A 15,552-nucleotide genomic window follows, 5' to 3' on the forward strand; every position below is an offset into this window, starting at 1 on the left:
GGGAACCCTTAAGGGACATCTACAATACAGTTTTATAGCCCTGCAGTTGAGTCAGGTGATATGGGCCAGCTGTGGGTATATCTACACTGCAGTGTAAGCCCAAGGTTCAAACTCAGGCTCAAGCCTAACCCCCCGCTTCCTTCTACACACAAAGCACTTTAATCCAGTGTTCCAGGATCCCCCAGGGATGGAGGGTGCAAGTTTGAGTCAAGCTGGGACTCAGGATTCAAGCTCTATTGCTTTACCATGTAGACACAGCCCTGTGGGACTTGTGCTCTGGGTATTTGTCAAAAGTATTCCACAATCCCATGAGCCAATTTTCTTTGTTCCCTAGCAATCAAGTTTGGTGGACAGTCAAGTTTTCCCACACTGCCCAACATACAAAGGGCTACAGCGGCCACATTTGGGGAGGATGCTAGAAAATCTGGGCTATGGGTGGTTGGAGTCGGGGCTATATAAAGCAATGTGGACCCTGGAGCCACAGGTTGGGATGCTGAGTCCAACTATTCCTAACCTGGGGTTACAAATTAGTGTAGCTCTCAAGCCCTTGGTTAACAAACCCAGAGTCTACTAACTTGAGTGTTGCTAACCCTGGGCTTACACTGCAGTGTAGACATACCCTGAGGATGTTCTTGAGATGAGTGTTGTGCCTCTTGCTTTTGAGTGAAGAGAAATGGAAAGAGATGTTTCTTTTGTTCTGTGCTGATGGGGGGGGAGGGTGTCTGTGCACACAAAGCAGAGGGGATCTTTTCCTCAAAGGTGGGGAGAGCTCCTCTGCATTTGTTTGAGCTCAGGTGCCTCTCCAGGAAAAGCATCTAAAGTCCCGCCACCTTAGGGCTGTGTAGGAACCATGTTGGACTTCACTGGGCAGAGGGGAGAGCTGAGCAGAAAAAGCTAGCTTAAAAGGCACAAACCCTCCAGAAGGCCCCCAGTGAATCCCATCTTCTATTCCCTGTCCATAGGACCTATCCCTTCCTGACGCTCAGTGTTTTCCTCTATTCCCCACTGCCTCAGAACTTCTCTCAGTGAAGGTCCAATCCTTTCTTTTCCCCTAGCTCAGCCAGGGAAGGGGAGCCGAAGCTGCCTACTGCTATGAGAAAGAGGCTGCCTGCAGAGGAGGTCAGAGGGAAGAATACCTCACTCACGATCCCAATGCCCTAGAACAAGACATTGTCCAGGCTAAACTAGCAGTTCGCAGTGTTGAAGAGCTCAGTGTAGCTCGAAAGCTTGTCTGTTGCAGCAACAGAAGTTGGGTCAATAAAAGATATTACCTCACCCACCTTGTCTCTCAGGTTAAGGTAGGACAGTTGGCTAGAGGACGAGGAAGCTGCGTCTTCTTCCTGTCTCTTGAAAGTGGTGTGTGAGACCTGCGTTTCGGGTGTTCCCTTTACTGCAGGCTGGCCTCAGGGAGGAAAGCAGCTGCCTGCTTCTGCTGGTGCCCACATTCTATAGCACTTAGGTAGAACATACATCCTGACCGCTTCTGTTACTTTGAGGGCAGGGATACCTCTGCTCTTCTCAGCCCTGAGGCAAAGGGGAGCGAGCTGTTGCTAGTAATGTCTGGGCCACACAGACCTCTTCATCCTCTTCCTGAGTTTCTGCCCTGCTACAGCATGTTGGGGTGGCAGGTTTATTCCCATTGCTGCTCTGTATTGCGCTAGCACTTGAGGCATCTCCCTCTCTTCCCCAGTCTCCTGAAGGGCCAGTCTCCTTGGTTTACAGCAATGCATTCTGAGACATTCCAGAAGGAGGCAGTTGAGGAAGGGTTATTTCTTTTCAAACCTTAAAAAGACAGGCAGCTTTATATTTAAACACAGAAGCCCTAGTTTAGTCTATCAAGCCTCAGTGTGCTTCATTATGAAGGGCATGTTAGTCCAGAAATTATTTGTATTCCACCCAAACTTGCTGACCCTAGCAAATCCTAAACCAACCATGCCAGCAATGAAGAATCATAAAACTGCCGGTCTAGAAAGCTAATTGCATTAAAGACTTCAAGCATTCTGCAAGAGGGAAAAGAAATTCCCCTCATTGTAGGTCTTTGTCATGCATTGCATCCCAAGTTTGGGCCTTATTAGTTTGGAAGGTATGATCTCAGTTGATGAAGCTGTAGACTTCCTGGATCCCAATAAGGCCCCTTTACCAGCCCAAACCTGGAGAAAGCTCTTTAGTATAGCTCTGATTTCAGACTTTCTTGGCTGGCTTCCAAACAACAAATTGGGAGATTTGAGTCTATGTCAATTACTTGAATTTAGGTAGAAGTTCTGATGTAATAAAAATGTAATTTATAAAATAGGTTAAGCTTGTCACTGCTGAAGAAGCTGCATTTTTCATTGAGTTGTGTTTAATTGGATAGTTGACAACAGGTATTGGCATTTGCATGTTATCTTCTGGCTGCCACGAGGAGGGATCTCCCTGCTTGGCCACTGTTAAATTCTTAGTGCACCCGGGTGCTGAATTTGACAGCTGTAAATATTTTTTGCTCTCCTATCAATTAAATGTACCTCACCAGCAGGGTTTTCTGATTCTTTGAGCATTGGGTCTTGTAAACATCTGTGTGGCCAGGCTGAATAATTTGACAGGTGACTAAAATCATTAGTAGTTTCATTATTTGCATCATAAGGGAGCTGTTGGCCAGTGGATTGAGCACAAAAGAGTTTAGATTCTAGTGGGTTGCTAATCTATATGGGGTGATTTTTCTTCAAGCTTTGGCTCCTGGATTCAAGTTATTAGAAGATTCTAAACCAAATTTCATTGGCAGAAAATCATTTTTTGTTAAAGATTTTTTTTGAGGACCTGACTGAAGTGTTTTGAAAGCTTAAGGTTAGTAATACTGACTTCTTGTGCCTTAACCAAGTTAATACCCAATCTCTAATTCCTCATGACCCATTCTGTGAACTAAGGAGGATGTTTATCTATAGCTTTCTAAAGTACTTAAATCTATGGCTGAAAATCAGTAAATCAAAACCATTAACTTGGTTAAGTTTTTTGTTTTGTTTTTTTTCCCCCTAGGCTGATAAAACTTGATTTTACAAGGCTGACTTTAATTTGAGCAAATCTGGTTAGTTTGTACAGCAGGATAGGAGATATGAATTGAACTCAGAATTGCATCATACTGCTTTTTATACTGTAATACAATTTGCTTCTCTCATGGTGTGGCAACTGACCTGTTATTCCTGATTAAGTTCTTGTTTGGGAATAATTTGTCCAGCAAATGAAATCTTAAACTGGGGAGGGAGTGTGCTCTCCATTCAGTATGGAGATCAGTGGTATAGATGATTTCAAACTACCTGTATACAAAACCACAAGACTTGCGCTTCATTCAAGGAAGAGTTTGGATGACATTAATAGGAACAAACATGACTAGTGGCTTCAGTCATATAATAACCTAGATTTGTTGGTGAAAATTAGCACACAAGGCTAGATGTGGAAAAGGCAAAGTTTAACAGTGAGTAATTAGACCGGCATAAACAGTAGTTTCCTTTAATTTAGAATCCAGATTTAACTTTGCAATATTCCAGTAGGATTTTGCCAGCTATATATGGAAAAGACCTATCGGATCAGTCTTCCTTTTCTCAAAAAAATGCTTTGTTAAATGGGTTTATACATCTTATAATACTCCATAGTAGACTCAGCACATTAGTCTGGAACTCCTCGTTTCCAGTATGTCTATATGTTGTCAGCTTTTTTGTTTAAACTTTCGCAGAGTAGTTGTATTTTGGAGGAGGGGAATGCCAGTAGATCCCTTGCTCATTAAAAATGCTGTCAAAATAGTCTTTTATTTGGTTAAACTCACTGTCTGCATTGCTGAGTGTACATGTAGTTCATGAGTCCAGCAGATAAGGCTGGGGTTGAGACGATTAGACATGCAGCAACTTGGTTGTGGTAAATTTGTAAAAATAGATTGACCATTAAATTAAGTCTGTTACGTGAATCTGGTCATTTAAAAAAACCCTCCATAATAAAGGAAATGGAGAAACATCCATTAATGTAAACATCTTAATTTCAGTCACATATCCGTGTTCTCACAATGGTATATACAATAGCCTTATACTGAAATATAAAGAGCTTGAAACAGAAAAATACACAACTGAACATAACTAAAATACACTCTCATTGACAAGCATTCTTAAATAGCAAGAGGGAAAAAATGCAATGGATAGGCAATAACACAAGTTTAAATATTGTCTTTAACATACATTCCGCTCTGTGTTTGGTGACTACCCATACCTCTTTCTTAGTGGTCCCTTTTCTGATTGCTCTTGATGTCAAAGGGAGGCTGACTGGGCAATAAGATAAAGGTGGAACGGAAAAAACATTAAGTGACTGACAGTAAATCAGCTACAATGAGTATGAGCAAAGCTACGCTTCGGTGGGAAAAGTACTAACACTCAGTCAGCAATAGACAAAAGACCTAGAATAGTTTTTCCTTAAACAAAAACTAAGACCTTTTTGGTATGGTATAATATAATATAGTATACCATGGTTATTGATAAACCTAGCGAATAATTCCTGAACTGCTTAATCTTGTCCTGGTTTGATCGGCAACAGCATCCTTTCGAATCCAGTATTTCTTCCTTGAAGATTTAGGGTGAAATCTTGACCCTACTGTAATCACATTGCCAGGACTCCATCATCTTCAGAGGGGCCAGGATCTCACCCTTGGTCTTTAAAACACTAACTTTCCTAAAAGTAAAGACAAGATCTCCTAAGCCCTGTTGGCTTGCTGGAGAGGCTCACAGTCAGAAATATACGTGCAGCTAGGAAATTCTGTAGAACAGTGTGTCACCCAACAAGGCTAGCACAATGCATCTGTCTGTAATTGGCATATTTCAAAATGCAACACTCCCATTCATACTCTTGTTTTTTTAATTATAACTCATTGCAACAGGAAAGGACATAAGGAACTCACTAACTAATCCTGTATATCCAGTGAAATTGTTGCATTATGCTATTCTATACTAAGATTGACCAAAGCTACAGGTGAGCCTTCTATCTTTTATAAAAGCGAGTGCTCTAACTTCCTGGCTCAAAATATACAGAATAGTAACATTTTGGCAGGTACAGTATTTCCTTACTCTGAAAGTAATTAATACTCAGACCTTCCTATTCCACAAGCAATTGAGATCATATCCCTGTTTTAAGATGTCAGCTACTCAGTTTATCACTACATAATCTAATTGTATATATTCCTTGTTTTTTAAACAGCTTTATCTCAGGCTAAACCTTCAAGGAGCAAACATGTTGATTCTTCTGGCTTTCATTATTGTGTTTCACATAACTTCAGCAGCGCTGTTGTTCATCTCAACCATTGACAATGTAAGTTTCATTCCACCTAGAAATTGTAATTCAGAGCCATAGGTTTCTCCATGTTATACTGACTCAAGCTTCAGATTATGTGTTTTCTAGCTGTGTGTTCGCAGAAAAAGCAGCTTCCCCAGCGTGTGATCTGGGCACAATCATAATTGAAATATAAATACACCTTTATATAAAACGTGAAGAAAAACATTTCCTGGTCCTAGAGTCTAGCTGAACGTTAAAAATACAGTCGGATCAAAAATTAAATTAGTTGCTCATCAGGCCAACCCAAAATGTAACCAACTAGCATATTTAACCTCAACAATGTGCCCCTTTTTTATCAGATCCCTCACTTCCCAAAAGCCTGGGTAAAAACCAGCTATTTGTAAGTATAAAACAACATATTGCAGCTCAATCTCTTCTCTCTTGGTTTTGTGTTTATTTCATATACTTAAGATTTGCTTTTGAGCTCTCAAAAGCATTTGATAGTGTTAAGATTTAATACGCTTGATCTACTTAATGGGGAAATTCTAGGCTTCTTGTACTTGCTCGAAAGACCTGAAACCTCCTGCTGCCACTGTGCCTGGAAGAGGCGATCCAAATCAATGCCACGGCACTCTGTTTCACAGAGCAGCATTCTGCAGCAGGGCAGGGGCATGTGGCCCATGGGCCTGCACTTACATGGATCTATTAGCCAAGAACCCTACACAGAAGAAGTGTAGCAATCTACAAACACTACTATAGCTTGGAGGCTGAAGTTGTGGCTTTGGGGAGAGGTGAAGATTCTACTGCACTTCTGCCAATGTCACATACACAAAGCCAGTTAATTTAATATTTGTGTAGGGGGAGACTTTCAGCCTAATAAGCCTTCAGAAAGAGGCTTATTAATACATTTATGCAAGATGCCTAAAACAGTACCATGGAAGACACACTAGAAGCTGAAATATGTTACAGCTTCTGTGCCTGCTTGGAGTCAATTGAGCCTCAAAGTTTAGAAATACTTTAGTGTTGCTTGGAAAGGTGAATTTTCCCATTACTGACCTTTTGCTCTTACATAAAGGGATTTTGCTCTAGCAATATCTGTACATGTCTGGCTCTTCATCTGGATCTTTTCCTTTTGCTGAACACCCTTTGTCCCACTGTTGCTACTGCAGTTACTTATCATGGTACACTCTTGCTAAGAAGGCAAATGTACACACAGGCTTTTGGGATACTGAAAGCACAGCTTGTATCTCCATCTGTTTTTCAACTAGCTCAGCAAAGCGCCCCCCTCCCCCTCCCACTTCTCCCTCCCAACAGTAGCAGAAACTTTGTTTGCAAAACTTTGACTCTCTTTGATGGGGTTGCCTGCAATAGCAGGGGACTGGACTCTGACCCAGGAGGTCCCGTTCAGTCCTACATCTCTATCTTAAGAACTCAAGTTCTATCAGTTGTCTCCTTTATAAACACTTTGGGAAAATATTGACTGAAAGACAGTTAGGAAATATGTTAACTTCAGTGCAAATATCATACACTAGTGTCCAAGCAAATGAAACCCAAGTAACCCTAGCTATAAAGAAACATGCATTCTTGGTCATCTAGTTGCATTGTTTTAAAAAAAATAATAATGAAACCTATAGGTTTGTAACCACCTTCTCAATTTTTTTCTCATTGCCTGAATTGATTTTGCACAGTGCTGAATATAATGAAAAGGGTGTTCAAAATGCTATATTGAACTGTAACACTTCTTTGTGCCATCCTTAAACGGCCAGTTTATTTAGTCTTGAACAAAGGCCAAGAATACAGATAAGTCAATACCATAATAAAACCTGATAGTGCAGATGTGAAACTATCTGTGTCTTCCTTGAATTAATATCCAGCATTTCAGGACACTATCCAGTCTGAATTCTCCTTGTAAAGTGACTAATTCCAGAACTGCTTTCTAAACAATTGTTGCATTAAGTGACTTAACAATCTCTCAGGTTTCTTATGGGCTATTCCAGCAGCAGACACTACTGTAGATAATATTTAAATGGCATATTTTCCCAAGCCCAGCAGAATAAAGGCCTGGGTAGGTATTTTAACTGGTCTGGATTTCCTCAGGAAATATGCTTGGCTGGACAGCTTGCAGAATTTGTAGTGTTGCTATGAAGAAGGCATTCAGTCACTACAGTGCTAGTTTGTTTAACAGATGGTACGCCAACAATAGTAATATCACAAGTGGACCTTAATGAGTCACTAGTCGCTTCCAGTCTGATGTCATACAGTTGGACATTGTACCAAGAGTACAGATAAGTCAATACCAACTTTGCATGATGTCTGATGTTAAATCAGTCAGGAAATTCATGCACAAGGTTCCAACTTCCCACGCCTGTAGTTTTACTCCCTTGCTCACATGCATTACAAGAGTATCTTATATGCTCACATAACATAGGGCCCCACCTGAATGTACCAGGGAAGGCTTCACTTCTGTTCATTAAAGGAACAGACACTGGCATTTCTGGCTGGTGATCTCCTACTTCTGGCTAGGAGTAGCAGATGCAGCCATCAACTTCTGTTTTATAGTTCTGGTCACTATAGACTTGTGCTCCGTGCACTCGCCTACCTTAACCTCACTATACCCACCACACTTCGCTGTTGCCTTGCAGAGATCTACCATGTAAGCCTCCTGTAGCATAGATGGGTAGAAAGATTTGTGCCCCCTTTCCCCACATGGAGCTCTATTACTTTTCCAACCCTAGCAATGTAGCAGAGATTAATAGTATTCCAGTAGTGCCTACTACCCCAGCATCCGTCACTGGATATATTTACAGTAAGACAGTTCCCACTGCTCTTCACCTGTTGATTGGGTTTTAAGCCATAGGGAGAAATACAAATGTTGCAAACATACATGAGAGGTTACAGAAAAAGAAGCAACTTAAACACGTATGAAAATTCCAACTCCTGGATCCTCAGGGGGCCACATTTGAAATTTAGAAAATGTGAACTCTGGGAGCTGGAGCTAGGAATCTGATCTCTATTTTTTCTTGAGGGTAAGGGGACTTCTGACCAGCAGAAAATTGGTGCTTCTCCAGACACGGTAATGTACAAGTTCCTCACTTAGAAGCAGGTATATGGCATGAGCGGAGTTTTAAATCTGAACAACTTATGATTTTTAATCAGTCCTTAAAAAAGCACCTGAAACACTTGTCTGAGCAGCAGAAAGTCTCTCCAACATCTGGACAAAGTAACTGGATATTTGTTTCTTGCCCATTCCCTTCCCACTCTTCACAGAAGACTAAATTGTACTTAGCGATTGGAATTGTAAGATTTACTTAATTTCAGAATGTGTAACCAGTTCATGCAGGAAAATGTATGTTCATTTATTGCAGAAGCTGTTTTTATTCATTTGTATCCTAGTGAGTAGCAATTGATCTTTGTAATCAGTTTCTTGGTTGCTACATAATTGTATCCTTAGACTGTGTATCTCTAGGCTGAAACATCACTTCCAAGTAATTTAAGTGGCTGAAGATAGGTGCTGAGAATGTTGTTATTATACACGGATGCCCACTTGTATAGCTGTGAACAAGTGCACAGTACAGTTTTTGGACATAGTTAATATATTTAAGCCAAACACTTTTTTTATAAAACAATTTTAAGAGGTGGTCTAACTTTCCTGGTCTGAATTTTTTTTTATATTTCCTTTATATTGTTTTACAGGCCTGGTGGGTAGGAAAAGACTTTTCTACAGATGTCTGGAAAGTCTGTATCAACATCACCAACTGTACAGTCATTAACGAAAAGAATTCAGGTGAGTATTAGTACATACTATTAAGCTGTCAAACTAGAAGCTGCTTTTAAACAATATCATGTAAATAAACTATAAAATGTTGCAAGACAAAAAAACCTTAATATCTCCATTTCTCTGCCTCCATTTCTCCATCTATAAAATGTGGATGCTATTTCTTTCTCTCCATCCTACAAAGGAACTGAGAATTAATGTTCATAAAGTGCACAAGAGTGTGTTTTGAAAGGTCTGAGATAAAGTACACCCCCTATTCTCTGGCATCAAGAGTCCACAGCAAACTAGTGAGACTAAAACAAAACGGAGGTCCCACGTGACTGCAATGAAGGGCATTAAATGCTAAAAATAAGTTCCAGTTTTCAAATTCTAACTTATTCGCTATTCAGGTTCTTCTAGTATTAATGGTAGTTACCAGAAATACTTCTGAGGAGTCTAACTTAAAGATTAACAAAACAGAACGCAATGCAAAATCTTAACTAAGGGAAAACAATGTACAATATGGACTAGATTACCCCATTTTTAACATGAGTGACTTCACTGGGAATAAAAGATGTATTTCAGTTACGAGAGAAACAGTAGTAACAATTTCTCTTATCCCATCCATTCATTCTTGGTCTATATCCAAGAGGTGAACAATTTGACAAGTATAATCATGGATGGATAGAAAATCATTGTATTGTCTGTCTATAAGTCCATTTAGGGAGGAGTTATGAAGATTATTAAGGTAATTTATGGCCTCCACCATGATATGGTTATAGTAAGGACCTCAAGTATTTAAACACAACAAAACCAAACTAAAAGTCCCCACAGCCTTTCCATTTCAGTTTATAGAGCAATAGCTGGATTAACTCACAGGGTTGTGAGACTAAACTGAGGAAAAGATTAATGGAAGTAGAGTTTTACACTGAGTTTTGAAAGCCGGTAGGTCCGTGGTCACTTACCTCTTCTAGGTCTGCTGCAATGCCCTGCTCTGCATTCACGAGCCATCTCCACGGTGGTGGTGGAATATACCTGGTACAGGAGGACACTATTTTGGAGCAAGACAGTGTTTTTAATAACTAAAGTCAGTTCTATTGAAGGCTTTGCATATCAAGACAAAGGGTGTGTATGCTGCAGTTGGAGGTGTGACTGCAGCACGTGTAGATGAACGTGAGCCAGGGTTAATCTAACTAGGTCAGGTATCGACAGCAGTGAGCTAGTTGCCTGAGTACATAACCAGGCTCCCTGGCAGGCTTCTACTTGGGCGGCTAGTCTGCACTGCCGCTCATGCTGCCGAAGCTTCACTGCTGTTGGTACCTGAGCTAGTTAGATTAAATCTAGCTCAAGAACGTCTACATCTGCTGCAATCCACACCTCCAATTTCAGTACAGACGTATCCCTTCGCCTTCAACTGGACCCTGTATTATAGGGCCACAGTGTAGAAAGCAGAACAATGAGCCATTCACACTGGCCTGGGTTACAGTAGCTCGTCTGCTTAGCATTGCACTGTCCACTCTTCCTTATTTAAGAAAAGGCAACCAGAGACACACTAGCACAGGAATCCTCAAACACCTGACCTCAGGTACTTTCTAAAGGACAGCACTGCTGGAATCCATCCGAAATACTGTAGATGATGCTTGCACTGCTATATTCTCTGACTTCACTTCTGTATAACAGATCAGAAGCATCTGAAGGGAAGCAAGTGATGGAATTGGGAAGGTGTAGTGTGAGAGGCTGGGGAAGCTCCATTTGTGTATTGTGGTTGCAGGGCTGGCAGAGACTGTTTAAAAAGCTGCCTTTAATGGGAAAGCAGTAATAGATTCTAAGACCAGAAGGGATTATTAGGATCATCCAGTCTGACTTCCAGTATAGACCACCAAACGTCCCCCATGTAATTCCTACAGCACATCTTTTAGAAAAGTCAGTAAGAGGGGAAGGGTGAGTGGAAGTAGGAAGGTGGCACAGAGGCAGTGGCTTCAACAAGAAGGGAAAGCTGCAAGAAGGAGGGTAGCCAGCAAATCCCAGTAAGAACAGACTACCTGGGAACAGGTAAGGGTTGGGGCTGGTAGTGGAAGCAGCTGGGGAGGAAGGTTTACAATAAAACCTGCTTTTATTTTCACAGAATATCAGTCTGTGCAGGCTGTTCAGGCCACCATGATCCTGTCTACTATTCTGTGTTGTGTGGCATTTCTGGTTTTCATTCTTCAACTCTTCCGCCTAAAGCAAGGAGAAAGATTTGTGTTGACTTCTACGATCCAGCTGCTGTCATGTGAGTGGTTCTTTGACATGTCTCACTTCAATAGCCCTTCCATTAAAAGTGGGAAATAGGGTTCAGAATGGAGCCATGGTACAACACAAAGCAGAAGCAGAAAAATGTTGTACATAATTGGTAAGCTTTTTGCCAAACATTTGTTAGATTTCTAGCTTAACACTACATTTTAATTTGAAATTTATGTTTTAAATTTAAATGTTCTGATTTTTTTTGGACTTTGGTTTTGACAATTTAAAAAAAAAACATTCACAAAACATTTCGGTATCACAATCTCCATTTTCTGCCAAAAATGTTTTGATTGGAAAAACTTCATCCAGCTCTACTGACCGTATTTTAGTAACATGACTATTTCAACTTGGCTTAAGAAAAGGATTTGAAGCCCTGAATTACCCTAAATACAGTTATGATTGCAAAGAGCAGCATCTGGGCAGGGGATGAATAGGGTGGTTGAACTACACACTGTGAGCCTGTATAACTGCTTTAAATCTTTTAAAAAGTAACACATTGTTTTAATGCTTTCTTTCTTTCTCCTCCAGGCCTGTGTGTTATGATGGCAGCCTCCATTTATACAAATAGGCATGAAGATCTGCACAGGAGTGTTGGATATGAGTTTGTTGTTAGTGGCCAATATGGATATTCCTTCATCTTAGCCTGGATTGCATTTGCTTTTACTCTGATCAGTGGTGTCATGTACCTAGTATTAAGGAAACGTAAATAAATGTCAGCAGGTAGTTATTTCTGTCATTGCAGTCCAGAAGCAGAATTTCAGTAACCATTTTGTATATAATCATTTGTGTTTTGTAGTAAAGGTATTGTTTCTCTAAAAATGTACTGTGTTCTTGGTATGAAAGACTATATGGAAAAAATAATGCAAGTTGACTGGAACACTTTGCCAGCTAGGGTCAAGAGTCTGAACAAGCCAAGGCCAAATTAGCTTTCCTTTGTACATTTCACAACTTTAAAGGGCTGCCACTAAATTAGGCATTCATAAGAGTTTGATCCTGCCCTCTAAATGGTTCACACCATGTATAGTGGAAAAGATACAGTATGTGCTTATTACACTGTTAGCAATGTGCTACTAGAAGTTAAGATCTATCTGCTTGGGGATAAGTATGGGGAAAGAATAAGACACACACACACACTACATTACCTAAAAAACCATTAGGGGAGTTCAAAGATAGGCACTGAGCATATCATAGTAGGGAACCTGCATTCTTGCTGTTTATAACTCTACAATACATGCTCTACAAGCTTTTATTAAAACCCCTTGCTTTGAAAAAGTAAACCACTCCCTTTTGTATGCTGAATTTTTTCAGATTGTGTCCAGAGCATTCTCAAGCAGTACAAACTGTCAATAATTCATTGCACATTTTGGGTCTGGAATTGGTTCTGTTTGTACATGCTGAAGCTAATTTACAAACAAAACAAACCCTAAATACTCTTAACTCTGCATTGTACATAGTTTTACTCAACTCTTGATCTACCTTAAAATTTGCTTGCCTCTATTTCAGGCTTTTTTTTAAAAAAAAAATTTTAAGCCAACATATTCCCCACTGATAGCACACATAGGTTTGGATGTACAAGTTAGCATGAAGTATTTACTTGTAAAGTGACTTCATGACAAAAGAGGAATGTCATGGTAAAGTATTATTCAGGACTGCCCATTAGGAAATCCTGGCAAAAGATGTACAGGTGGCCTTTAACTTCTGTTGGAGATGTTTAAAGGAGCCTAAACACACCTGCTCAACACATCAGGATGGGGTTTTCCTAAGCCATTTAGCCCTGTGTACTTAAACTTCCTCAAAGTGACTTAAGGATTTTTTTAATATGGAAATAACTGATATAAGCCTGTACTAGGTATTAAACTTAAATAATTGCTACTGTAAAATACAGTTGTGGTTAATGGTGATTTTAAAGGTTGATCATCCTTGAAGGTTGTCATTTTTACTTGTCTATTGTAGTGTATGTTTAAAGTAACATTTTATAGTTTGGCATAATCAATCATGGCCTTTTTTACCTACCACAGTTGGACAAACCCCATGTCTAGAAAAAGGAAAGCTAGTAGGTTTTGAATAGGCCTGTAACTGGTTACATTTGAGTCAGATCAGTAGTAGCATAGCTCTACTGAAGTCAGAACTACACCCTATAAATCAGTGAAATAGTTGACCCACACAGTGAGGTAACACTTGTTTGACTACTCACAAGGTAGGAATGGATACAACTAAGTGAACCATCTTAAACATAGGAATGGGTCTTACTCTGTTTCCCAAATTGGTGGTGGTTATGTATTACTTGCAGGGGGCAGGAAAAAACTACTGGCTTAGGGTATGTCTTCACTACCGACCAGCTCAGCAGGTAGTGATCAATCTATCAGGGATTGATTTATCACGTCTCATCTAGATGAGATCAATTGATCCCCAAATCGATGCCTGTACTCCACCTTGGCAGAGGAAGTAAGCAGAGTCAAGGGGGAGCCACCGCCACCACGGCTGACTTGCCGCCATGAGGATGGCCAGGTAACTCGAACGAAGATACTTTGACTTCAGCTACGCAAATAGCATAGCAGAAGTTGCGTATCTTAGTTCAAACCTCCCTCCCTAGTGTAGCCCAGGCCTTTGAGAACAAGTAGAGTAAGAGGGAAACTAGATTTAAAGTAGTCCTAGTACTATGGGGCTTTCTTGCCCTCGTAACATGACAGTGCTAGTCTCTTACCTGCATTATTTCCCTTCTAAGTGTGTCCTAACGTGTGAAGTTCCTAACTAACACTCCTTTAATTTGTAATATTTGTCCCCTAATCTTCATTCTGTTAAAGGAATAATTAGGTACACAGAATAGAATTTGTTCTGTATATAAACAGATGTACTATAAGGAAAGGGTTAAAGTAGCATTCACCCCAAGAATTTGATATTCTGGCTTACATTTCATGTAATGAACAGTAAAATGATTTAATGAAATTATAAAGCAAATACTTGGACCAAAACTATGTAACTGACTTATGGCTAACAGTCCAATATTTTATAAAAGTTCACACATTACAGTATAAATACTAATTGTGCCACTGACTGGCTACTTGACAGATACTTCAGTTACTTACAGTAAATCATTTTACCTGGGTCATTTTATATTTGACTATTTAAATATGTAAGATACAGCATGCATATATGTACATACATGTATACACAATCATGCTTTCATAATGAAAGCCCTAACACCCTAAAGCAAATAGCATATGCTGGAAGAGTACATACAGCTATCTATAGATGCTGCCATATTTTAGTTAGACCAAGTGTGAATCTTTTGTACACTGAAAGCTCAAACTTTTCTTGACAGTTTCTGTGTCTTGTGACAGGAAAACCATGGTTTTAGGATATTCTTTTTACCTACTCTGCCTTGAAAATATTCCATTTTCTATGTTTTATATACTCAAATTGTACATGAAAATAAAGCAGAAACAACTACTGTACTGTAACAGCAAGCTTGATACATTTGATAGCCCTTACATTGCCTTAAAGTTCTGGATCCATTTAAACATTGTGTGTGAGTATTTCTGTGCAAATAAGTAAAAATTAATAGCTCTTTACTTTCCCTGTGAGATCCTCATTAAGACACTATAAATGAAAACAAGTTGGTGGTTCATTATGGGAGAAGTAGCAAGAAGAATTTAGTCAGATAAGGTAGATTTTCCTTAGTTGTCTCTAGGTGACTGGAAGTAGCTAAGCAGCTGGAACTTCATGCTCTCACGGTGTGGCTATGAAGAGGGACCCTTTGATTAAAGTGGAGCCTGCTCCTTTAGCAAAGTAAAACCATATTGCCAGCATATAAATTTAATAAGGCTTTGGCTGAGTGTTTAAACTAGGACATGAGGGAAAGATGACAGAAACCAAAGAGCACATAATTTAGACAGAACTTAGATCAAGGAAGTAGGTAATACAAAAATCTGTATCCAGTGAAAGGAAGGACCCAAAACACAAACCAGGCCAGGAAAAGATCACAAGAAGCGTGTGGGCCATCAGCAAAGTATAAGGAGGTAAATGAACAAGGCATCTGTTAAAAAGTGAAAGTGAGGTCTATGTACAAATGCAAGAAGCTTAAAAGCAATATTAAAATGCCTGGCAATGGCAGAGGCCTTTCAGATAATAAGCATTACTGAAACATGATATCAGTTAGGCTAGGACTTGACTATGAATTACACAGAAAAGATAAGACTATTTAAAAGATTCAATTGAATCCAATGAGAAGTATT

The 15,552-nt window shown here is 39.8% G+C and overlaps 1 protein-coding gene and 1 long non-coding RNA gene across 4 annotated transcripts in view; one reads left to right on the plus strand and one right to left on the minus strand.

Moving 5' to 3' along the window:
* The window catches only part of LOC122461910, a 90,572-nt gene extending 88,067 nt beyond the window's left edge, over positions 1-2,505 (minus strand). The window contains exon 1 of the long non-coding RNA XR_006284156.1: positions 1,281-2,505. This is a non-coding gene — a long non-coding RNA (uncharacterized LOC122461910). The remainder of the gene's footprint in view (positions 1-1,280) is intronic.
* EMP2 (epithelial membrane protein 2) overlaps positions 1-14,778 on the plus strand; it is a 31,685-nt gene extending 16,907 nt beyond the window's left edge. The window contains exons 1-5 of one of the 3 annotated variants that reach the window (XM_043523436.1): positions 2,414-2,579; positions 5,206-5,316; positions 8,974-9,064; positions 11,160-11,306; positions 11,846-14,778. In XM_043523436.1, coding sequence (XP_043379371.1) covers positions 5,239-5,316; positions 8,974-9,064; positions 11,160-11,306; positions 11,846-12,027 — 498 coding nt within the window. In that variant the 5' untranslated portion in view covers positions 2,414-2,579; positions 5,206-5,238 and the 3' untranslated portion in view covers positions 12,028-14,778. Of the gene's footprint in view, positions 1-2,413; positions 2,821-5,205; positions 5,317-8,973; positions 9,065-11,159; positions 11,307-11,845 lie in introns of those variants that run through there. The other 2 variants (XM_043523435.1, XM_027827820.3) reach the window with 2 other exon arrangements.
* The last annotated feature ends 774 nt before the right edge of the window (positions 14,779-15,552 follow it).

Source organism: Chelonia mydas, chromosome 10 (assembly GCF_015237465.2).
Source record: "Chelonia mydas isolate rCheMyd1 chromosome 10, rCheMyd1.pri.v2, whole genome shotgun sequence".
In the NCBI taxonomy this organism is placed as follows: Eukaryota; Metazoa; Chordata; order Testudines; family Cheloniidae; genus Chelonia; species Chelonia mydas.